We start from the raw sequence: 25,683 nt of genomic DNA, 5'->3' as shown, positions 1-25,683 counted from the left end.
ACACCAATACCAGATGAAGTACCTGCAACTGCAGAAATAGGCTCAGAGTCTGAATCCGAGGTTTCAGATAATAAGGGGTTAGGCGGGGGTTGCTTTCTTGCGCCCTGTCCCTGACAAGCCACTTCCACCCGGGACACAAAAGTTTCCATAATAGCTGACAAAGATTCAATTGTCAATGGGGTGCTGGAGGATCCCGCAGACCCCTCGAGGGGATCCGGAGGAGATACATGAGTGGCAGGGTCCATGTTAATACAGGACACTTTTGCCAGCAATAAACAAAAAAACTTTTTTTTTTTTTTTTTGTGTGTCTCCCCCTAGCGCAATAGCGCCCCTCAGAGTACCTGCTTCTCGATCCCAGAGAGAGAGAGAGGGACCCCCAAGGCTCACCAACCGATGCAGTGCAGTTTCCAACAAACTGCAGCCAGCGTCTGTCTTACACAGACTGGAAGGAGCTGTTTGCTTTTTCCCGGGCAGAAGGCGTGGCTCCGCCCCCTGTGTACGCCTTCCGGCGTTCCCAGCCCTCCACGAGGAAGCTGGGCTCACAAAACATGGCCGCCCCCATAGAAGAGACATAAGACTCCAAAAACATGGCGGCCGGCGTGACCTGAGGACATACATGCATTCGGTCTACGGCAAAATGGCGGCGGACCGCCGATATCGTCTTCCCAGCACATCCACCTGCACTCTGCTGAGAGGTGACATATGGATCTACAGAGATACACTGCACATAAGGTAGGATTATACCTCCTATGTTTGCTGTAATGTTACAGTCTGCTGGGTAGAGTGTTAGCTCTTGAACCAAGTCCACTTCCCACAAACACATGCTGTATTACAAGGGGGACTTGTAAGTGTCAGATATATACTGACCATATATGGAGGGGCCCATAATATATACTGCCTCATAAATGAGGAAAAAAGGGAACGTTTTACTCACCATACCGAACCGACAGGCACCCTCTCTTCATAATACCCTCTCCACCGAGGTGGGGGTTTGTGGACGCCTCGACTCTCTGGTCCTGGCGTCCAAGCGAGCTTTTAACTCGCAAAGTCAGTCCCTTTACTGGGACTCCGTCGCGGCCGACTCAGCGCACTGGTCTGCACGCGCTTTTAGGCAGAAACCGGGGTGACCACTGGATCTCACATCCAGCCCGTCGCCCGGCCCCGCATACTTACTTGAATATGTCGCGGCCGACCAAGCGCAATGCCTGGTCTGCACGCGCTCGTAGGCCGGCTGGGGTGACCACAAGTGTCGCCCAGTCCGGCATTTTTGCTTGAAGATCTCACAGGAAAAAAACACTGGAGAAAACTACCTAAAAAATGTCTTTTTCTTAAAGAAAAAAAGTCTTGCCAGGACCAAAAGATCCCAGCAAGGAACTTAGGTCCTTACTCCTGACTAGACAGAAAAAAACTGATTCCCTGTAGCAGAGAGAGGGAGGATATACCCTCAGGGACTGCCCCCTAGGGTGGAGCCAGAACGTTTTGTCATTCTGCCTAGTCCTACTCCTGCGGAGACAACATAACCCAGCTCTTGAGAATCAAGAAGACTACGTCTGTCAATGAGCGATAGAGAAAAGAGGTCACTATCTGCTGTATTTTATGAGCAATGCCTTTGTTTCAGCTCCCAAATGTGAGTGCATTTATACTCTCCTCTTCAAATCACTGTTTTCACTAATACTACACAGAGTTGGTTGTCCTTTTTTGTTTTTATCATTTTATATCCATATGAGAACCCGAGAAATTGTGTCCACTGATACGTTGCAAACCGAAGTATGAGTTTGCACCTGATAAGGTCTTCACAGTAGATCTATTGAGATGCCATATACTCCTACCGTTTATCTGAGTGTAATACCTAATCTTTCACCATTTTCTATGAGTTCCTTTACCAATTACTATGCTTACACAGTGGTTTATTATTTTCCTCTTCTTTATTGTTCAATCCCATTGGAGGATTCCAGAAGCCACTGACAGCTGACATTATTAATATTAAAATGCTGTGTTTTTTTACCCATATCTACACGTATACTAGACTAGACAGTGGTGCTCTCTCCCACTCGTTTTTTGCCTTACATCCTTTTGAAAGAAGACTCCAGAGCTTGCACGAAGGAGAGAATGCTGATGATGCTGAAGTGTGTTTTTTTCCAAACAGACTTTACTTTCACGAGGACTCATTATTGCCACCTTTCCCTAATGTCTAATAGAGGAGCATTGTATTCGTTTTTGCGCTGGGTTACATACACTACCCCTCCTAGGGTCTGTGTTTGTGTATTGCATTTTCTACTTGTTGAGTTTAACTGAATGTGGTTACAAGGATTTTAATTTGGTGTGGTTGTGTGTTGTTGTGCTTTAGCCTGCATTGCTTCTCCAGTAATAAGGTACTTGTAGCGCCCAACTCCTGTATAACCAAAGTTCCTAACATTTTTTGAGGATAATACCCAGAATCCTCAGCTTCCTATCTTGTTTCAAAAGCTCTTCCTGTACTGACCGTCTCTCGTTTATTCACTGAGTTGAGGTCTACACATTTCCTTTTCAGCTGTGTAATGACCAACATCACCCAACCCATACTCTCTGGCCTGGATGGCATGAACATAACTTATACCACCTGTAGCATAATTCACAGGTAATCACAGGCCAAAAAATAAACAACAGGGAGTGGTAAACATTTGTCATGGGGGAGTTAGGCTTAGGGCTGGTGTACTGTAGCTCAGCAAGATGTAAAATAAAAATCATGAACAGGCTGTGTTCCCTAATTGTCTTTCAGTTCATCATTTACAATTCTGACTAGTGAGCATTTTTAACATTTATATCTCAACTTAATGCAAGAAGAGAAAGTATGCCAAGAAGCCTATATAAACGTATGGCAAAACTTCAAACACAGCTATATTAAATATAAAGGTGTGTGTGTGTGTGTGTGGGGGGGGGGGGGGGGGTGTTACAGAAGTCATTAGGATGACACTGACAAAAGATCAAGCACTTCCTAATCTGAAAGGCTAATTGTATAACTCAATTTGTATGCCATCTACATTGGATTATAAGGCAGATTTTTCTTCTCTACCTAACAAATTAAAGTTATATTTCAGGAAAATGAATCCTCGCCTCTCTCCCTGGGGCACAGGAGCCATTAGCAACGATGCAGCTCCTGGAGGGTACCCACGAACCTTATGCTAAATGAGAGACAATGAAAACATGACAGACTGTACAATATATATAATTCTGCATTTCACTCTCTTCCCCCGCACAGCTAAAAAGCCCCAGGGGCAGGCCTTGATCAAACCGATGTGAAATACACTGAGCCAACACTGGCTCATTCTTTAGAACAAAAAAAAAAAAAGAATTGAGATAAATTGGTTAAAGATATATTTGGAAGCATTACAGATTTACATGTATTAAACATAGCTACTATCTTAGAGATTCATAGCTTGGAGCATCATATTATTGTTAACCAGTAAGAGAAAATCTAGACACCCAGAGGTTTACAACACAGAACCAAGGGAAAATTAACACCACTTTAGTTAGGAGAACAAAATAATTAGGGAAACAACTTTTGAAGGTAAGCAAAAAGAGGTTATGTGGCTGGAGAAGCCTACAAAAGAGAGCATTATGTCCCAAAGAGCAACTACATAAGGAACTAGAGTCAGGAGAGCTGCTACTATAGGTAAGGAAAATTTAACCCTTACCGTCAAGTGTGGGATATCGGAGATGCTAAGAAAAAAGTGAGAGAGGCAGTGTGCCCCCAGTGGGCCAAGAGATTATGAAATCATGATCACGATCATCATAATATGAATTGGCCAGAGTGGTTATAAATCTTGAAGGTGAAACTGCTGGAACTAGTGCAATGAGCAGCATGCAAGGGGGAACTGGAAACACAAGGAGAAAGTAAAGGAGAACCATTGACTTAAAAGTAGGATTCTGGGATATCCCAAACTAAACTTAAAAATACCCCAATCCCCCTCCTAACATCTGTGCTAAGTAATCTGTGTAGGAAAGATGCATATACTTAACCTACTTTCAGGCCACTCTGGTCTGGTCACGTGATCTCCACTGTTAGCCAGTGGACAGCTACATGGGGGGAAAAGAGTTTAGTCTATAACGGTTGGTAAAACCTGAAACAATGATGTCACCCATAGGCCTCAGTCATCCATATGTTGCCAGCCCTCCCTCCTCTCGCCTGCAGCAGATGTTGGATGACACAGGATAGCTGGAGTGGCATGAAAATTGTTACACAGGTTAGTTAGTATAGATTTTAGGAGGGGGCAGAGAGTATTTGAAGATTAGTTAGGGTTATCCCGGAATTCTACTTTTAAGTGGCCTTTTCTTACCTTTAACCAATCACTTCTGCATGCAGCTCTACATTCATTAACCACTTAAGCCCCGGAAGATTTTACCCCCTTCCTGACCAGGGGGTATTTTGCGATTCGGCACTGCGTGATTTTAACGGACAATTGCGCTGTCGTGCGAAGCTGTACCTAAACGAATTTCACGTCCTTTTTTTCCCACAAACAGAGCTTTCTTTTGGTGGTATTTGATCACCTGTGCGATTTTTTGATCATGCGCCATAAACAAAAAAAGAGCGTAAATTTTGAAAAAATAACAATATTTTTCACTTTTTTATATGAAATTCCCCCCAAAAAAAAAGTAAAAATCAAAATTTTTTAACATTTTCAGCCAATTTGTCTTATGCTACCTATGTTTGGTAAAAAAAAAAAAATCGCAAAAAGCGTATTTTGATTGGTTTGCGCAAAAGTTATCGCGTTTACTAACAAAGGGAAAGATTTTTGTCATTTTTGGTGTTTTTTTTTTTTTTAACGAGTAATGGCGGCGATCTGCGATTTTTTTTGCGGGACTGCGACATTGTGGCGGACAGATCGGACCCTTGACTGACATTTTTGACACTTTTGGGGGTACCAGTGACATTACTGCAGTAATCAGTGCTATACATATGCACTGTTACTGTAAAAATGACACTGGCAGGGAAGGGGTTAACTGTATTGGAGAGGGAGGGGTTAAGTGTGTCCTAGGGGCGTGTTTCTAACTGTGATGGGACATGTCTCTAAAAACAGAGATCAACGGATCTACATAGTAGAACCGTCTGATCTCCATTTTTACACAGGGGAGAATGACAGGCGGCTTGTTTACATAAGCCGCCCGCCTTTCTCCCGCTCGACCGACGATCGTAGTGTAACCGGCGGACATCGGGTCCGCCGGTCACACGCGCGGACTCCTCTGTGAACGAGCCGGGGCGGGCGCGCGCTCGCCCGCTATTGGCTCAAAAGCCGGTCACAGGCTAGCGATGTAGATCTACGTCACTCTGCCTGGCCGGGGCTGACTGCCGCGGTAAATATACTGTGCGCAGTCGGCAAGCGGTTAAACAAATATGTTTTGCTTTTACCTACAGAGAATGTTTTTTCTCTTCTTAGTGGAGTGAGGCACTGGTTATGTAACCAGGGCCTGATAGCTGCATCCTAGAAAGTTCCTGTCACGTGTCAGGAGGCACATTAAGAGTTCTAGGCAGAGTTCCAGTAAAGGGAAAAGGAGTCATCCATTAGTGAAAATGACTACTAATACACAAATGGGGAGGATAAGAAAAATAACGTTTGCAAGAAACAAAAGGCCTACAATTACCTACAAGTATCTCTGTGCAGATTGCAATCACTAAATATAAAGGTGGCTTCCGTTATTTTTTTTTAAAGGGGCGAAGTTCATATTTAAAGTGATTGTAAATAATAACCTTGTAAAACAACGCAATTAGTTTAAAATAGAAAATAAAAAGCAAAACATTTGTGTATTAATATCTATTTTTTTAAGTGATCACATGGGAGGAGGGAGGGGGGGGGGGCAATCTTCCCAGTAAAAGGCTGTGCAGCGGGTGGGGGTCATGACAAGTCTGAATATTGGAGAAATGCAGGGTGAGTTCCCAGCACAGCTAAAGAACTGACCATGGTGTGTTCTGATTAGTGTGGTCATTTTTAATAGCAAAGCAGAGGGACTTGCAGGAACTCCAGAGATTTCACATGAAGGAAGAAATACAAAGGGGACAGGATCATTTTTTATACAAATACACGGTACAGCAGGCACATATCAGGAATATGAAACGTGAGGGCTGGACATTTGGGGCGCAGGCCCCCCCCCCATCCATGCGTCTGGCCCCCTAATCCACATGTGGGGCGCCGGACGCATGGAGTTCAATGGGGCTTTTTTTTTTAACCATGTGATTGGAGCCAGAGGCTCTCACAGGCTAAAAAAAAGGTGGGCTCGGGGCACAGAGCAGTGCGCCCCGAGTCTACCCACTTGTGTGACAATAGCGAATGAAAATTCGCTATTGTCACATGGATCCTCCTCCTGGCCAATCAGGAAGCGGGTTTTGAGACCTGTTTCCCGATTGCCCAAAAGGAGAAGCCATGCCATTGGGCATGGAGGAGGAGGAAGAAGCCGAAGTTGCTGCCGCCGCCTGCTGCTGCATGCAGGTGTGCGGGGGGGGGGGGGGGGGGTCCGTCCTGTGCTGTCCTGTCTCCATGTGGTCCGGGGGGGGGGGATGGTGTGGTCGGTCACCCCCCCCCCCCCCGGCTCATTGAGCACCAGCCGCCACGGAATATGAAACATTGGCTTTACTTTTCTTTAAGGCCTCTTTCACATGGACATACTACCCGTATGATGGCCGTGTTTACCTGCACAGGGATGCACAGGAGTTCCATGCATCACCCCACAGTCAGTTCTATTCATGTCAATTGGGACACAACAGCTTCATAGACATGAGGGTGGTTGAGTGGTTATTAGCAGAACACACAAAGTATATAAGGGGAAACCAAGGACATATAAGGCAGGCAAATGTTTGGTCTGATGTGCTAATGATTATTTGTTGATTTAATAAAGCAACACTAATTCAGTAAAAACAGATGGAAACTCAGCTAAGGTAAATGTCACAATATATTGGTTTCCTAGAAAGCCTTAGTAGTTCCTTTAATACTCACAAGTTCAGCTCTTTGCTTCTGCATCCCAGCTTCTTCCAGGGCCTGAGATAACTGTGTCTAAAACATCAAAAAGAAAGGAATGTCAGGAAAGCCTAACCCTTTGACCTATACTATACATTAATTAGTATAGGACATTTAGAACACATAAAAAGAACACATACACAGGAAGAGTATTTTTCAAATAGTTTGAGGAAAAAGTTAAGCAATTTCAGAGATCGGCAGGAATATGCAAAAGCTTTATTAAATGATAAAGCTGAACTAAATTAAATTAATCCACCATGATTATTGCATTATTTACCTGTGGTACGACCTGTCTGGTACTACCGAGAATGTAAAGAACAGCAGCCCATGATAGGGTGCACATATTATAGGATGCAGAAGAATGCATCCAAGGATACACTAAATTGTCAAAAGTATTGGGACACCTGCCTTTACATGCACAAAACCTTCAATGACATCCCAGTCTTTGTCTGTAGGGTTCAATATTGAGTTGACCCACCATTTTCAGCTTTAATAGCTTCAACTCTTCTGGGAAGGCTGTCCACAAGGTTTAGGAGTGTGTCTATGGGAATGTTTAACCATTATTCCAGAAGCACATTCGTGAGGTCTGGCACTGATGTTGGATGAGAAGACATGGCTTGCAGTCTCCGCGCTAATTCAATGCAAAGGTGTTCTATCGGGTTGAGGTCAGAACTTTGTGCAGGCAAGTCAAATTCCTCCACCCCAAACTCTCTCCGTGTCTTTATGGACCTTGCAAGGGCTCCTAAAGCTCCTGAGAAAAGTGAGTCTGTCGCGGAACACGACTTTAAGCTGGATCTCACCACCCCTCTAAGTGGTCACCCCCGTGTAATAGTGGGTCTGGTCATCACACTGGTATAAACCTATATCTATCTTCCTTGGGGAGTTCCACCATATATTACGGTTGATGCTGGTTGCTATGAACTTTGAATGAATTTTTGTAAAAAATAAAATATTTACATTTTAATGGTATTTGAGTTTTGCTGTGCCATTAAAGTTCATCTTTCTCTGTTCCAAACCTATACTATCCAATTTAGGGCAAGGCACCATTTACCAAGTTATGTCCACAGTGCTGACATAAAACACATTGATTCATATGTAATCTGTGATCGCACCACACATGTAAGGTATTGCCATGAGCGTCAGAGTGGAAGCAATAATTCTAGCACTGGGCCTCCTTTGTAATTCTAACCTGCAAAGGTTTTTTTTAGTCATCTATGGAGATTTGTAGGTACTGTAGTTTGTTCCCGTTCCACAGACGTACACAATTTTAAAGCGTGAGGTATGTATTTATTCGGCGTACCATCGTCTTTTTTTTATGCTACTGAAAAACTGGGTATTATTTTTATATGTGTGCACTAAAATTAAAGAGGAGGTTCACTTGCCTTCGGGTTCCCAATGCTGGCATCCAAACTGTGGGCAGTAGACTATGCTGCTCTCGGATTCACAGCCAGCTGCCTACTGCACATGTGCAAGCTGCACTGCGTTTTGTTAATGGTCACGCAGTCTTTTGGGACCTATGACATGTCCTGCTACCTAGGCAATCCGAGCAGAAGTGGAAGTGGGTACCTGTCAAAACTAAACTAAAAAAGTTAAACAACCACCATTTTATTCTCCAGGGTCTCTGCTTTCAAAAACAAAAATATATTTGAGGGTTTTAAGTAATTTTTATAGCAAAAAAAAAAAAAATCTGATTTTTTCATGTATGTGAGAAGTGTCCGAATTGGCCTGGGTGTCAAGTGATTAGAGAGCCCTAAGAGAGGGTGGTGAATTGATGCATTCACTGCACCAGTCAGGCGGGAGAAAGATATACCCAACAATTGGAATAACCAAGAAATTTCAAAAGCAAGCATGTGATTCAACCTACAGTATATTGATTTAGGTGATCCAACACACAACCATAAAAAAGCAAGTGTTAATTGTATCACACATGCATATATTGCAACTACAAGAGCACTGGCTGCCTTATTTGTATAATTCAACCAACTGTTTCAGATTAGCAGACATTTATATGTGATAGGCAAACAGCAAGCTACAGATTGACCACATTTTCAGAAACACTTCTGATAAAACTGTTCAAGATTAAAACGATTTCACATTTATCATGTCGTTAAGGCAGACAAAGCAGCCATCGTATCTTGAAACTCAATGTTCAAAATGTCTCTAGGTGTATTTAGTTATTTTTTTTTTTTTTAATTAGAGAATTTTTTCACAGATTGAAATGCTTGCGTCTAAATAAACTTCTTTGCAAATTAATTTCCATTACCATGCATTTAAACAGTCACTTTATCTTTTAAGTAGGATTCATAATGCAGAGAGATTTCAGGAGTCTAATGAGGATTTTGAACTACACATAAAAGAAACAGCTTCTATCGATATGGAAAGACACACAGCGATTTTGGGGACAATTAACATCCTTCTGAAATATTCACAAATGCACTAGGATTCTTCTCTATTTGAACGCTAATTTCTGGCAGTAAACAATAGAAGTTAATAAAAGCGTTATCATCACTTTCAGAAGACATTATTTCCATTATCTATTCCCAGATTCAGAAGCACAATCTCCACCCTTCAAATAGATTGAAGTTGTGGCATACAAGGACATTTTATTAAAAAGCTATTTACCCTAGACTCATTAGCGGAAAGGCTAGCACAACACAAAAAAGGAATAATTTACTGGATAAATGAAAAAATTGTTGCCTTCTATGGAAGCTTTTGTGACCATGACCAAATAAATAGAAACCAGATTCTTGCAGCAGACTTGTCAGCTTGCCGATTTAGGGAAAACTGACAGCATCTTTGCAAAGGGGTCCAGCCTGACCCACTAGTATGCACCTTGCCAGGCTTTATTACTACCAGGGACAATATTGGATGTTTACGTTACTGGGGCTCATGGGACCTGTTCCAAAAGATAACACTCAGGTCTAGCAGTCAGCTGCCAGTCACTCAGAAAGGCAGACAAGTTATCACTCCCTCTAGCATCTGACACTGGGAGTTTTACTACCCGTTACAAGAGAGAATGAAGTGGCCAGGGAGCACTGGCAAGGTAAGTATCAGTGAGTTGGTGAAGTGCCTTTGCAAAGACACTAATTGTGCTCTGAATGGGCAAGGCGACAGCAGTCCTTTTAATGCCTCCATAATGCCCTTATAAAGTGTTCCCTTAAAGACCAGCCTTTTTCAACCTTGGGGTTTCCTTGAGGTTTCTTTAGGGGTGTCTGGATAAATTGCCCAAAAATTGTATACAAGCAAGCGTGTGGATAAAGGCTGCTTTTTTAGTTACACAAACCATGGGTTTTTAGCATTACAACCTTCTGGCTGCCAACATCCTAATGACCAACGGCATCATTAGTTGATGAGGATGAAGTCAGTCGCCTGCATAGTATCATTGTTTGACCCTTCTCTGCCCCTCTTTATCAGTGTTTGGGTCACATTAGGTGAGTAAAGGAGAAAAACTGAGGGAGAAGAGAAACACAGAAATACTACCCAGTACCAGTTTGCAAAAGTTTATTTGCTTTCAAAGATTAAATCACCTCTAACATTGGGTGTCCTACTTGGGCTTGTGGATGTTGCTGCAGAATATAAAACTATTAGAATAGCTTTGAAATTTTAGAATGAAGTGCCTACAGACTGTCCATAATTTCTAAAGGGTGCATCAAGATTATCCATCATTTTTAAAGGGTGTCTTGGCTAAAAAAAGGTTGAGAAACACTGGGCTAGACAAAGGAATTAAATACAGTCAAATTAAACATTCCCACTTGTGTTTGTACTCTCCTGTCATGTAGACATCCAAAAAGCCAGGCAAGACAAAAGAAGCCTAATCAAATACATTAAAAACCAACTCTTCCACATGTATCTGTAAAGTTGGATATACAGTATGTGAATTTAATCAAGTTCCTAACGAACCAAACAAAATGTGTTATTGGTTGGCTCAGTCAATCCCCCTACCGCCCAACATCCTTTAACCACTTAAGCCCCGGAAGATTTTACCCCCTTCCTGACCAGGGGGTATTTTGCGATTCGGCACTGCGTGACTTTAACGGACAATTGCGCGGTCGTGCGACGCTGTACCTAAACGAATTTGACGTCCTTTTTTTCCCACAAACAGAGCTTTCTTTTGGTGGTATTTGATCACCTGTGCAATTTTTGATCACGCGCTATAAACAAAAAAAGAGTGTCAATTTTGCAAAAATAACAATATTTTTCACATTTTTTTATATGAAATTCCCCCAAAAAAAAAAGTAAAGATCAAAATTTTTTAAAATTTTCGGCCAATTTGTTTTATGCTACATATGTTTGGTAAAAAAAATTGCAAAAAGCGTATTTTGATTGGTTTGCGCAAAAGTTATTGCGTTTACTAACAAAGGGAAAGATTTTTGTCATTTTTGTTGTTTTTTTTTTAACGCGTAATGGCGGCGATCTGCGATTTTTTTTGCGGTACTGCGACATTGGGGCGGACAGATCGGACCCTTGACTGACATTTGTGACACTTTTGGGGTTACCAGTGACATTTCTACAGTAATCAGTGCTATACATATGCACTGTTACTGTAAAAATACACTGGTTGTGAAGGGGTTAACTTTATTTGGAAGGGAGGGGCTGTGTGTATCCCTAGGGGCGTGCTTTCTACTGTGATTGGCTGTGGCTTGAGCTGTAAGGACACTGATCAACGGATCTACATACTAGATCCGTTTTATCAGTGTCTTTACAGCGAGGAGAATGACAGGCAGCTTGTTTACACAAGCTGCCTGACATTCTCCCTCTCCCCCGCCGATCGCCGAGTGACCGGCGGACATCGGGTCCGCTGGTCACACGCGCGGGGAGGTCCGTGACCACGCGGGGGCGCGCGCTCGCTCCCTAGACCCTCACAAGCTAGTGACGTAGCCCTACGTCACTTTGCCTGTGAGGGGCTGACTGCCGACGTAGATCGGCGTTAGGCAGTCAGCAAGTGGTTAAATGAAAAATCATTGAAGGAACAGTTTTCTATTTTTGTATTTATACCAAATCCAAAGAATGACGCGACTAAAGCACACACAGTCCTTTCCCCAATCCATACTGAAGAAAAAAAAAAAACATGCACACTCACTTTGTGAGCACTAAAAGTTCTACATTTAGTACATCTATAGAAATTTGAGGTTGACTGAGATGCCATCATCACATAGGTATATTGGGGTTTCAACTAATAAAAGGCTATTTTCCAGTACTAGGTGGATTACCCTCACTTTTTCTACAGTATCCAGCGTAGTGCAGGCAGGGGTCTTGAAAGCATCCTCCAGACAGGCAATGGATTTCTTTTGTAGAAGAGCTAATATTCTCTGCTTTTTCTTTCAGCACTCAACACAATACTGGGCGTATTCTTAATGACTAGAAATGCAAAATTATACCAAACACCTTAGTTCAGTGATGGCGAAGCTTGGAACCTCAGATGTTTTGGAACTACATTTCGCATGATGCTTAACTGCACTGCAGAGTGCATGAGCATCATGGAAAATGTAGTTTCAAAACATTTGGGGTGCCAAGGTTCGCCTTCACTGCCCTGGTTAAAATCAGAGTTGCTAAACAGTCTTATCCTGCTTGGTATTACAAAGGTCATCACAAAACAGAACAACCCACCAGTGTTCCTCTTTACCTACATTTGTTTTTATTAACTGGATTTGCCACTAATTTTTAAAATTGCAAGACATCATTAAAAAAACGAAATTCTAAAAACAAATTGAAATTAAAAAGCAATTCAGAACTGTTCATAGTACATAGAAATTAGGAGAGCTAATGTACACCTGCCTGTGTATATATGTTAAAAAGGTACTTTTTTGCAGTTTTCAGCTGTACATCTAAACCTCGTGATCATGATGTTACCAGCTCAGAGTACTGCTGAAGAGGCACTGACAGGCAGCACTGATGGGCACCACTGATGATCAGTGCCCTGCTTATCAGTGTAAACAATGCACTGACAGTCTTGCTGGTTAGCGACTCACCTTTCTACACACAGTGTGGGAGGAAAGGACGGCTGATAACTGGCAAGTCTGTTAACATGTGATGAGCTGAACCTGAATCGCTGTGATTGGCCCTTTACCGATCAGCTGTGTCCAAAGGACAGGGTACTGGGAGGATATCCATGGATGCCCTCCCAAAACTAGAAGCCCTGGGCTTGGATGGTAGGGGGAGGGGGGCCCTTTGTGGTTTCTTGCATCAGGGACTGAAGGTTCAAATTCCTGTCAGAAGGGCATAAGTTCAACTTATCCCACAGAATCACCAGAGCAACCAATGTGAAGGTTCCAGGGCACCTGGACCTGAGGACAAACCTGTCCAGTTTGGTATTTAACCTAGACTTTAGCCGATTCACATATGATGTCATCCACCTGTAGCAAAGGGCTTGAAGGACCTCCATAACGAGAGCCTATAATCCCAAATCCAGGCGCTGTCTACTGATAAAGTCTGCGTGCCAATTTTTCATGCCTGGGATGTGAATGATGTGCAAGGTTCAAACAAAGTGCTGCCTCAGACAGGATCAAGTCTACTTCCCTTAGAGAAGTGCTAATTCTGGTCTCCTTGATGACTGATGTAGGACATAACTGTGGCACTGTCCATCTGGATTTTTGCTGGATTACCTCGCAAATAGAGGATGCCAGTGTTGAAGTGACAATAGAACTGTCCTAGGTTCCAGATGGTTGATCAGAGAGCAAGTTTCGTCCAATGATCAAGCTGCCTGCACCAATAGGGTGTGAAATTTTTGGCCATGTGGTGATCAGTTTGTCTCACACGGTCAGACTAAATTGCAATGCTCTGCAGTGAAACTGGAAAATTTGGTACAGCTTCAAATGAGACAACTATAAGCCTCAAGACCTTTATGCAGAAATAAATTAGGGGCTTCCTCCAAGCCCAGAGGGTCTTGGCAGAAGAACAAAGCAACAGAAGTTTTTCCTGAGGCAGAAAGGTTCTGGACAGAGCTGTATCCAGTGTCAGACCCAGGCACCCCCAATCTGTGAGAGGGTGCAGCAATGACTTCTTCAAGTTGAGGATCCAACTGAATATTTGCAGCGCCTATAGCGCCTTTTGGATGTTGGCTAACATGATGAACTGGTCCTTTAACGAGAATCAGTCCCACAACATTAATCTACAGAAAATGAAGTAGAACCTAAACTTGGGCAAGAACCTAGGTGAAAGCATGGGAAGTGGAGGACAGTTCAAAGGGAAATGGTATGTCTGCTGTTTTTTCAACAGAACAAGCTGTCCTGCAGATGTAGCAGTTATTGGACTGAGACAAACTATTTAACACTGACAGGGGTGCTTACAATATTCAGCAACTCTTTAGAAAAGCAGAGGTAGTTTATTGATGACAAAGACAGCAATTATAATCTTCCAACAAAGGATTGTATCACTGACTGCCACCTACATTTCTGTAGATACCAAACACTGTATGTTTATGGAAATCACAGGCCGGTAGTGTACAGAACAATGGTGCACAGCCCATATTACACATTTATCTTTGGAAACTTTGTTGGAATGACCCTCCATGGTTATATCCTAACTTCACAGTCCTGCACTGAACTACATTTTTCCAAACCCCCAGTATGAAGTCAAAATACTTTGTATAATTTTTCTCCATTTACTGTAAATAAAAACCAAAAGGTTATTTTTAATAGTGTAAACTGGAGGCCTCAGCAATAATTTAAGACAGCCAATCATGATTCAGTGTTACTCCTCTTAGCCATTTAAATCTGATAACATTTATGGTACAAGTTGTTAATCGGCCAGTTGTAACTACATATACTGTATCAGCATTATGGCAAGACAGCCACACTTTTAAAATATGCTTTCTTCTCTAAGAATGCTGTTCATATTTTTCTTTTAATACAAAAAAAAAACACACAGAAAAATGCTATATCATGGGCTTTAAACGGAATACAAAATGGAAATTGAGGATTAAAGAACTTATGTTCATGTTTTATAGATGATTCTGTCATTACTCTAAGGTACAAATCTTAAATTCAGATCTGGCAAAGATGGAGCTGTCAACATCAGACCGAATTGCCAATTAGTGATTATAATTATGGGCTCGGAATTCTAAAACCTCCATGACCCACAACTTTACAATCTGATTAGTAATTAGTGTCTAACCTGGAGGCAGAATTGTTTGGTGCTACGATGCAGGCTGTAGAGCAAAATAAGGGACTAAACTGGAGATACACTGCAAACATTTGTCCAGTTACATCAAAGCTGTCAGTATTATTAATTTCATGGAGAGCATAGATAGTAGACATCACTGATAAATGCATCAATTTAAAATCAAGTGAACTGAAAACACAGGTCACCTGGGCTGGTATATTAGAATTGATATTAGAAACTAAAACGACTGCAGGCCCATTTTTAAAGCACTGTAAAAAGCATGCTAAAACTAGCAAAAAGGTAGGCCCCTTTCACACAGGCTTTCCGATCCGGTCCGCCTGTCAGTTTTTCAGGCGGACCTGATTGGATGCTCTATGCAGCCCTATGGAGCAGTGGATGTCAGTGGTGACATGTCCGCTGACACCCGCTGCTATCCGATCTTGTCTGTGAAATCTGGATGAATGGAAACCTTATTTTCCATCCGTCTGGAGGATCGGATCAGATAAAAATGGACAGGCGGTCCATTTGCATCCGATCTCCCATAGAGGAGAGCGGGGATCTGACAGCTCCATCTCTGTATACAGAGCGGAGACGAAGCTGTCATCCGCCTGCTCAGCAGGGATTGGCAGATTGATCCTCACTGAGCAAAACAGAGTCCGTCGGGCGCACCGTCCGTGTGAAAGGACCCGTAAAAGGATAGGTCCTCTCCTGGAAGCTGCAGGCACATGTGTAATAATAAAGAGAATATAGTCTACCCTTTTGACACTGCCTTGAATAATAAAGTAGTACTCAGCACCACAGTGAAGAACATGTTTGTATGTGAAGTCTATTTTGACTTGTGCTGTAATTCTGAAAAAATTGGAAGGAAGCCATTTTTTAAAGAAGGAAGCATGTGTTAAGGAAGCCATTTTTTATTAGCACTACATAAAAAATAAATAAAAGTGTAAACTTAAGAGCAGCAGCATGCTGGATGAGGAACTGTCCTTGGCAGTTAGCTTTAAAGGTAAACTCTGTTTCAATAACAAATATAGTGAAAGAATAGCTAATCTAGTTACTCCTTCTGCATTTTTTCTTTACCTAAACTTTTTTTGATATTCAAGCATAAAAAGTGCAATTTTGCTTTAAAGTATATCGGACAGCCATACACCGCAAATCTCAGCCTTGTGTAAACAGCCCCAGTTTGTTTGGGATCGTGTGAAAAAAACTGACTATTATATGATGGATGACATGAAAAAAGGACATATCCAATCATAAGTCTAGAATAATAAAGTACTTTGGGTTCCAATCCCACCCAAAGTATTTAGGTACCAAAATTCCCCTGGACCCCTCCAAACTGTTTGAGGCTAATTTCAGGTCTTTCTCATCAAAGATCAGTTCTGATCTCCAAATTTGGCAATCTCTGACTCCTGGTTTGGGCATTGTGATGCCTTTAAAATGACATTACCCCAAATAATATCTCATCCAGGTGTTATTGGTTGAACTGGATGGACTTGTCTCTTTTTACAATCAGACTAACTGTGTTGCCTATAAAGATACCACAGTCCATCTTTGCAAATATACAAACCATGCTGATCTCCTTTACAGTTATATGGAATAAGAGGCTTGCCAAGACACAAATTGCCCTTCTAACCCTTCCCAAACAATGTGGGAGCATAGAACTCCATACTATAAGGCTCTGCATTATCTTCGGTGGGGACATGTTCGAAATCAATAACTAAAATGTGGGTATGTGTCAAACAACAATTCATTACAGATCTCTAAAAATACATCTATCCATAGAAGCAACCATTGCGGTTAGAGATGCATCGAAATTTAGGCCGCCAAAACATATCAGGGCAAAAATTGTGTTATCAGCATTTTGTGATAATGGTCCCGAAAATGCATGCAGTTTTACAGCGAATTTGAAGCGATTTTACCACGCTTATGGTTTGCTTCTCATGAGTCAAGTGTTTCAAAAACCGCATCAAAAACATAACACGGGTGCATTATTGATGCATTTTTGCTGCATTTTCAATGCATTTCAACAGGGAGGTGCATTTATTGTGCTTTTTTTTAACTGACCAAAAAAGGCAGGATTTTTAACACCATAATGGAAGCGTAACGGACCAGTGTGAAGACATACACAGAATTTAAAGGGACATTTTTTTCTTGAGCTTTTCTTGCACTAAAGGTGTTAATAATGGCTGATACTAAATTCCTATTCATTTAAAATCATAATATTAATTAAAAAGTTGAATAGAATACAATTACATCTAAAAATATCACTTTTTTTTTTTTTTTTTTAAATGGTAATTTTCGGTTTTTAGTTCTCAGGCCAAGTTCATCCTGCATTTTGGATTTCGGCGCCAACATTTACATTCGCCGCACCTCTAATTGCAGGTACCCATCAAACCTTTTCCCCAAACCGGATGATACTCAACCCCTCGCTTTTGACTTCTGTATTATACAATCCCCACTGAGTATCCCCCTGAAATTGACAATAAGCTATTTTTTTGTCGTGATGAGACAGGAAAATCTCATTGTATACATTTTGTAACCTAGAATGGGTGGTCAAACCACTGAAATGTATGCAATCTGCTGCAGCCGCCTCTAGATTCTTAGGTAGTTCATCCACTGCAACATTATTTACACTTGATTCCAGATCACACCTTATGTACCAGACCTTTCTTCTCCATTTGAAAAACTGTGTGATGATAGGAAGTTACTTCCTCACAGGTTATCGCATATTTACAAGCTTCTTAATGCCCCATTGAGTATTAAGTCCCTCCATACATATGAAAGTGGGTGTCTGACTTACAGGTGACACTCCCAAAAGCACAAATTGACAGGGCCATTACACTATCCCAAAATGGGTCTGGAAAGAAGCAAAGACATCCCTCCATCTCAGACACGGGTGAGGGCAACCCTTCAGGCAGAAGAGGGCTTGTCTGCAGGTCTGGAAGAACCCACTCTCTGTGACGAGACTCCTCAACCCTGTAAGACCCTGAAGTATATCATCCAGGAAGATCCAAACAGGCGATCCCCCAAAAAGGGGAGAACAGATAAGGCCTTCTTGGAAGACTGGTCCGCAGACCAGCATTTCAGCCATTTTAGGCGCCGAAGGACAACTGCTGTCATGGACAGCATAGAAACCAAGGGAGCAGCATCCAGAGAGGCACCACAGACAAAACTGCAACTCCTAGACCAACTGGTCCGCCAGCTCGCAAGGGAAGGGGGAATTGGTTCCCCTTCCAGATCCTGGCGCAAAAGCTTTGCCCACTCCATTAAAGTCTGGGACATCAATGCTATAGTGAACACCGGCCTAAAGACCGAAACAGCCACAGGAAACATGTGGCAGACCAAAGACCCTGCTCTCCCTTCAAAGGGGTCTTTAAAAGTTGGAGAAGCCTCCAGAGGAATTAAAGTGGAGTTATTCGGCCTGAAACCCTGAGAATCCACCACAGGTGGGACTGTCTACTTTTATTAAAACAGGGACTCCTAAAAAGGGATACCCAGCAAGGGGACGCCGACCCAGGGCCCATGAATGGGCCACCTACTGGACCCCGTGAAAAACAAAAAAGGGGGTCACCCACCGAGCCCCTCCATAGAGGCCCACATGAAAGTAAATGGCCCCCTTAAAGGGGGCTGCTTGCTGCGATGCGGAGGCAAGGTATCCAGAGGGTCAGCAGAGCTAAAGGGGGGGGGGGTGACTTACGCAAAACAGCGGCATGCTGTCATCAAACAAAGGTGACCACCCCCACAGCGCCCCCCTCGCAGGGAAGGCGCCAAGCTGGCCGCATGGCCTAGTAGGCCGCAGCCTAAATTTAGGTGGAGGCCCAGTTGCACAGATCCCATTCAAGAGTAGGCGGGCTGCCACGGGACACTCACTGGGGGCCGCCCACCCGGAGTCGCCTACTCAGCCGCCCACCCACACGAAGGCGCCTACTCAGCCGTAAGGGTGCCATTTCTGAGGGCGCCGAGTCGGAGCCACCGCCCAAGGAATGACGGGGGAGAGGGTGGATGCCCAAACGGAGGGTGGTGGCTCCAGCCACCCTCACTGGGGCTTCCGCAAATAGCGTCCGGCCGGTGGACCGCAAAGCTGCCTAAACTTTCGACCTGATCCGGCCGCGTGCGGCGCGGACCTGTGGATGTGAAACCATCTGCTCCCCCAGCCCAACACAACAGCCAGGAGCCCTTAGGACCCCCTACCAAGGTCACTAACCCCCCAGGGTGACTGACGCAGGACCCTGTTGTAACCCCCAGTGTGCGCCCGGAGAAACCTAAAAGCAGCAGCCCCAAAGGAAGCCCACCTTCAGAGCACATGGCAAAAGCCAGCTCAGAACTTCCAGGGAGATCCCAGCAAGGAACTAGGTCCTTAATCCTGACTAGGCAGAAAAAAAAACTGAATGCCTATAGCAGGAAGTGGGAGTATACCCACTGGGACTGCCCCATAGGCATGAAAAAGCTTTTTCCTGCCTAGTGTCCTAATCCTGTAGGGGGCAGCATAACCCAATGGTCAAGATGATGGAGCTGTGTATGTCAATGAACGAAAGAAAAACGGGATTTTTGACTTCCCGTAAAATCCATTTCTCTGATGTTGCAGGGTATCCTGATGATTCCGCAGTGCTAAAAGGGGTAGGTGCCCTCCACAATAATGGCAGCATGGTTGCCATCAAAATTTAAACTGCCCCCACAGCGCCACGGCCTCAATTTGTTTGGAGGCCCAGCCGCAAGTACACTCATCCCAGGCAGGCTCACTAGGGCCGTCCCTCCAATGGTGGCCGACATAGCCAAGCAGGTCCCAAGCCGTGGCCTAAATTTTTGTGGATGCCCAGCCACCTGGGTGCGAGCCTCAGGGGAGCCGACAACCCAGGGGCAGCAGAGGGGGAGGGCGGATGCCCAAAAGGAGGGTAGTGGCTTCAGCCACCCTAACAGGGGCCGCACCAGATATCTTTAGACCAATAGGCCGCAAAGTTGCGGCCTAAATTTGCGGCGGGATCCGGCCACGTGAGGCGCGGACCCGCCACACCATCCGCTCCCCCAGCCCAAGAACTGCAGCAGGGGGTCCAGAGGACATCCCTGCCCTAGTCACCAACCCCCAGGGAAACCCTGCTCAACCCCCCATTGTGCACCAGGAAAAACCCGGTCAGCAGCAACTCCAACAAGCCCCCCTTAAGAGCATGTGGCAAAAGTCAGCTCATAACCTCACCCAGGTGACCCACAGTGAACACCGCATTTTCAAAGGGCTAGGGATGGAGAGAGGGGAACTCGGGGATCCTACCATACCAGGGAGGGGCCCATGTCCACCCCAAGACCCTCCAAGAGTAGAGGGGGACAGCTACTTACCATACCAGGAACAGGGTGGGCACCGCTCCTGATAGACTACCGCTCTATCGGGATGTGGGTGGCTGTCGGCCAGGAATAATGTTGTGACTCAGGCCGAGGCAAGGACATATGAGCCCTCGCAAGACGTTTAACTTGCGGGCCAGCCCCCGTCCAGTGGGGCTATGTCGCGGCCGACCTAGCACGGAGCTGAGGTCTGCGTGCTCGCTGGCCAGACTGGGGGGACCCTCTGGATCTAGATTATCCAGTCCATCGCCAAGTCCGGCACTTGATAGTAGATTCTCACAGGAACAAAATAACAAAGATAGGAAAAAATCAATTTAAAAGGGAATCGCCAGGACCAGGGATCCCAGCAAGGAACTAGGTTCTTACTCCTAACTAGGCAGAAAAAAACTGGGTGTCTATAGCTGAGTGTGGGTGTATAAACCCTGGGACTGCCCATAAGGCATAGTCAAGCTTTTTCCTGCCTAGTGTCCTATAACCCAATGGTTAAGGAGAATCAGGAGCTGTGTCCGTCAATGAACGAAAGAAAAATAAAACAAAACCATTATGTAAAAGAAGCAGCATTTTGTTTACATTTCCAAAGACTTATGTTAAACCTTTGCACTTTTGGAAGTGCTTGGGGCACTGCTGCTATCCAACATATTTAAAACAGAACTAAACCCATCAATTTAAGCGTTTAAATTCATTCCTGATTGGCTACAGAACCTGTAGCATCTGACAGCTTCTTTGACAGCTCTTTTCTCAAGTCTCCTGTGGTGGTTCTCTGGCGGTTTGCCCAGATCCCTGTCTTCCACAGCACACCTGTCATCTCAGCGGTCTCAGTTGGGAGTGGACTCTGCACTGGTGGCTCCACATGGACCTTGCTATATTATGCCTCTTTTAACCACTTAAGGACCGGAAGGTTTTACTCCCTTAATGACCAGGCGATTCTTTTGCGATACAGCATTGCCTCATATTAACTGACAATTGCGCGGTCGCGGGACTTTGTACCCAAATAAAATTGAGGTCCTTTTTTTTCCCACAAATAGAGCTTTCTTTTGGTGGTATTTGATCACCTCTGCAATTTTTATTTTTTGCGCTATAAACAAAAAAATATATATTTTCTACTTTCTGCTATAAAACATTCCCAATAAAAAAAAATCTAATTTTTTTTCATTATTTTAGGCCAATATGTTTTCTGCTACATTTTTTGCTTAAACAAAATCCTAATAAGTGTATATTGATTGGTTTGCGCAAAAGTTGTGTTTACAAACTAGGAGATTTATGTCAATATTATTTCTTTCTTTCTTTTTTTTTTACTAGCAATGGCGGCGATCAGCAATTTTTAGCGGGACTGCGACATTTCGGCTGACAGATCGGACACCTGATACTTTTGGGGGGAACCAGTGACATTAGTACAGTAATCAGTGGTAAAAATATGGCTGTTACTGTACTAATGAGATTGGCAGGAAAAGGGTCAACACCAGGGCCGATAAAAGGGTTAAATGTGTGCCTGGGGGATGCTTTCTAACTGTATGGGGGTTGTATTCGCTGGATGAAAACAGAGCCCTGTGTTCCTAAATAGGAGGAAAACAGAATCCCTGTGTTCATCACTGACAGAACAGCGGTCTGCCGTGTTTACATCGGTATACTGCCATTCTGTCTCCATGGGGAGTGATCGCGGGTGCCCGGCAGGCATCCAATCTGCCGGACCCACTCATTGGCACCCCCTCCAGCCAATCAGCCCATGCGTGCCCCCACTAACTGCTATATAAAACGACATACATGTACGTCGTTTCGCATAACAAAGCCGACCTGCCACAGTAAAACTATGGTCGGCAAGTGGTTAAGGGACTTCATGAGTGCAATTTTATTGTAACATACACTGTTGAAAAAATCCTGCTACACCATTGGCAGGCCTGACGCTTCTTTCTCCTCTTCTTCTGTTGCAACTTATGGGTTTCCCAGCCCGTCCAAAGAGGCAGCCTAACCCCAGTCAGCTGTGTCAGCAAGAGAAAATCCACTAACTGATTATAGGCTGGGGTTTTATATATGTCTATATATACATGCATATATTATTTGTCATTTATAGCATTGCTTATTAGCATTATTTGATGTGTATCTACTCTCGACTGATGTCGATTTAGTCCCTCATACACCATTCAATCAGATTGTGTAAGATCATCCCTTTATTATAAAAAGTGTAGCACTGAGCGTTGCTTATCTCCATGGGGCAACATGCAGTCCAGGGGGTGGCCCTGATGTAATACAAGAGCCTTCCTGATTGGACACAGAGTAGTTGTGTCCTCCTATTATATTGTTTTGGTAAAGGAGATTTTACAGAGATTGTACCATCAGATTGTATAGTGTACGGCCAAACATATACACCTAAAATTACCTAGTTGCGTTTTCAGTGTTAACGGTACAGCAAACACAAAAGCAAACACATTTTGCCACATGAAAAAACAGGTGACAACCCCAGTACAAAAATGTCCCACGAGTTACTTTGCCAGGTGAAGCACAGCCCATTGAAATCAATGGGCTGCCCTATGTGTGTCATTGGAAAAATGAGCCAAAAAACATGTGCTTCCACTACTTTAGGTGTAAATGAGGCCTGAAAGTGAAATTGGTGACTTTACACAAGAACGAATGAGACTCCATTCACATCTGTGTGTTTCCAAATGCATAGCAAAGTGCACAGAAAATGTGTGCATTGCCATGTGTTTCAGAAACAGTGCAAATCTGCGTCGTGTTTGCGTTTTCATTACATGTTAAAGGCTCCCCAAGTGCTGCAAACACACCAAACAAATGTGGTAACGCACCATGCTCCACTCCAAAATAAGGTTCCAGGGCTTCTCTGGGGCGATTGTTGCGAGAAGGGCAGTTCATTCAAGTGAATGGGCTGCCATCCACGTGACAAGTTAAAACGCTCTAAAACAAACACATGTGGGAATGCGTAGAGATGTGAATGAGACCTGACAACTAAGTGTGTCCCCATCCACTCCCTCCTATGTACAGTAGAGAAAATAATTATTTGATACCCTGAAGACTTTGTAAGTTTGCCCACTTACAAAGAAATGATGGGTCTATATTTTTATCATAGGTGTATTTCAAATGACAGAGGCAGAATATCAACCAAAAATCCAGGAAAAAACACAATATAAATGTTATAAATTGAGTTGCAGTTCAGTAAGTAAAATAAGTATTTGATCCCCAAGCAAAACATGACTTAGTACTTGGTGGAGAAAACCTTGCTGGCAAGCACAGAGGTAAGACGTTTCTTGTATTAGGTGACCAGGTTTGCAAACATCTCAGGAGGGATTTCTGTTCACTCTTCTTTACAAATCTTCTATAAATCCTTGAGGTTTCTTGGTTGTCGCTTTGCAACTCAAATTTTTAACTCCCTCCATACATTTTGAATAGGATTAAGGTCTAGTGACTGGCTAGGCCTCTCCATGACCATAATGTGCTTCTTCTTGAATCACTCCTTTGTTACCTTGGTGGTATGTTTTGAGTCATTGTCATACTGGAAGATCCATCCATGACCTACTGGTTGAGGGAAGAAGGTTCTCATCCAAGATTTTACAATACATGGCGCCGTCCATTCGCCGCTCAATGAGGCAAAGTCGGCCTGTACCTTTAACAGAGAAACGGCCCCAAAGAATAATTTTTACACATCCGTGCTTGACTGTAGGCATGGTGTTCTTAGGATTGTAGTCAACATTTTTCTTCCTCCAAACATGGCGAGTTGAGTTAATGACAAAGAGCTCAATTTTGGTTTCATCTGACCAAAGTACTTTCTCCTAATCCTTGTCTGAATCATTTCAATGTTCATTGGCAAACTTCAGACTGGAATGTACATGTGCTTTCTTGAGGAGGGGGACCTTGTGGGCACAGCAGGATTTCAATCCATGGCAGCTCTTTGTGTTATCAAAGGTTTGTTTGGTGACTGTGGTCCCAACTGCCTTGAGATCATTCACAAGCTCCTCCTGTGTAGTTCAAGCAGATGGATCACTTTTCTCATGATCATCCTTACCCTATGAGGCAAAACCCTGCATGGAGCTTCAGACCGAGGGCAAATAATGGTTATTTTGTATTTTTTTCATTTGTGAATAATCGCTCCAACATATGTCTCCTCCTCACTAAGCTTCTTGCTGGTGGCCTTGTAGCCCATTCCAGCCTTGTGCAGATCTACAATCTTGTCCCTGATGTCCTTTGACAGCGCTTTGGTCTTGCCGATGATGGTGAGATACGATTGGTAAAAAGAGATTCTGCTGACAGGTGTCTTTTATACACAGTATAACATTTTATACAAAGTTGTCGTTAGTTGCACCTTCTTAAATTGGCAGGACTTATCTGTGTAGCACATAAGCACATACTGTAGCCAGTCTGTGGGAGCCATTATTATTGTTGGTTGATAGGGGATCAAATACTTATTTTACTGAACCGTAACTCCCTTTATAACATTTGTATAATGTATTTTTTTCTGGATTTTTGGTTGATATTCTGTCTCTATCATTTAAAATACACCTATAATGACAATTATAGACACTTAATTTCCTTGTAAGTGGGCAAACATACAAAATCAGCAGGGGATTGTGTATAAACATGACCATACACTATGCAATCTGATTGTACAATCTCTCTACAATTTCCTTTAGTTTAACCAGAACTATGAAATAGGATGACACACCTTAACAATTATTTAATTTGTATCAAATCAGGCAGGCCCTTGTACTACATAGCTGATGGGAGATCTAACGGAGATTGTACAATCAAATTGTATAAGAAGTAGATGAAGAATGGTATTCTAAGGGAGGTGTGGTCCAGAGTGGTGAACACACCCTATTACGCCTGCTTCTGTGACGCAACGAGGAAGTGAAGGCTTCTGGGAGATTACCTAACAGGAAGTGAATGCTGATACAAGCTACAGGAAGTGATGGAATCTGAAAATCCATTCAAAAATACAAAAAACTGACAAGATTTTAAACATCCTGCAGACAAGGCAAGTGAGAGAAAAGCACATTGGGATGGCTGGGCCAGAAATGGCTGTGGAAAATGCTCATATTTATGTTGAAAAGTCAAATTCTGCCTGAAAAGGTGAACTTATTTAACCACTTAAGCCCCGGAAGATTTTACCCCCTTCCTGACCAGGGGGTTTTTTGGGATTTTTTACTGCGTGACTTTAACGGACGATTGCGCGGTCATGCGACGCTGTACCTAAACGAATTTGACGTCCTTTTTTTCCCACAAACAGAGCTTTCTTTTAGTGGTATTTGATCACCTGTGCGAT

At 43.3% G+C, this 25,683-nt stretch overlaps 1 protein-coding gene across 2 annotated transcripts in view; it reads right to left on the bottom strand.

Moving 5' to 3' along the window:
- MAD1L1 (mitotic arrest deficient 1 like 1) overlaps positions 1 to 25,683 on the bottom strand; it is a 1,208,181-nt gene that overhangs the window by 629,134 nt on the left and 553,364 nt on the right. For both annotated transcript variants that reach the window (XM_082260829.1, XM_082260830.1), the window contains exon 13: positions 6,966 to 7,022. In XM_082260829.1, the coding sequence (XP_082116955.1) occupies positions 6,966 to 7,022 (57 nt within the window). The remainder of the gene's footprint in view (positions 1 to 6,965; positions 7,023 to 25,683) is intronic.

Source organism: Pelophylax lessonae (genome assembly GCF_965119305.1).
Source record: "Pelophylax lessonae genome assembly, chromosome: 6".
NCBI lineage: Eukaryota > Metazoa > Chordata > Amphibia > Anura > Ranidae > Pelophylax > Pelophylax lessonae.
The sequence above is the reverse complement of the archived record's forward strand: the minus strand, read 5'-3'. Positions and strand labels throughout refer to the sequence as shown.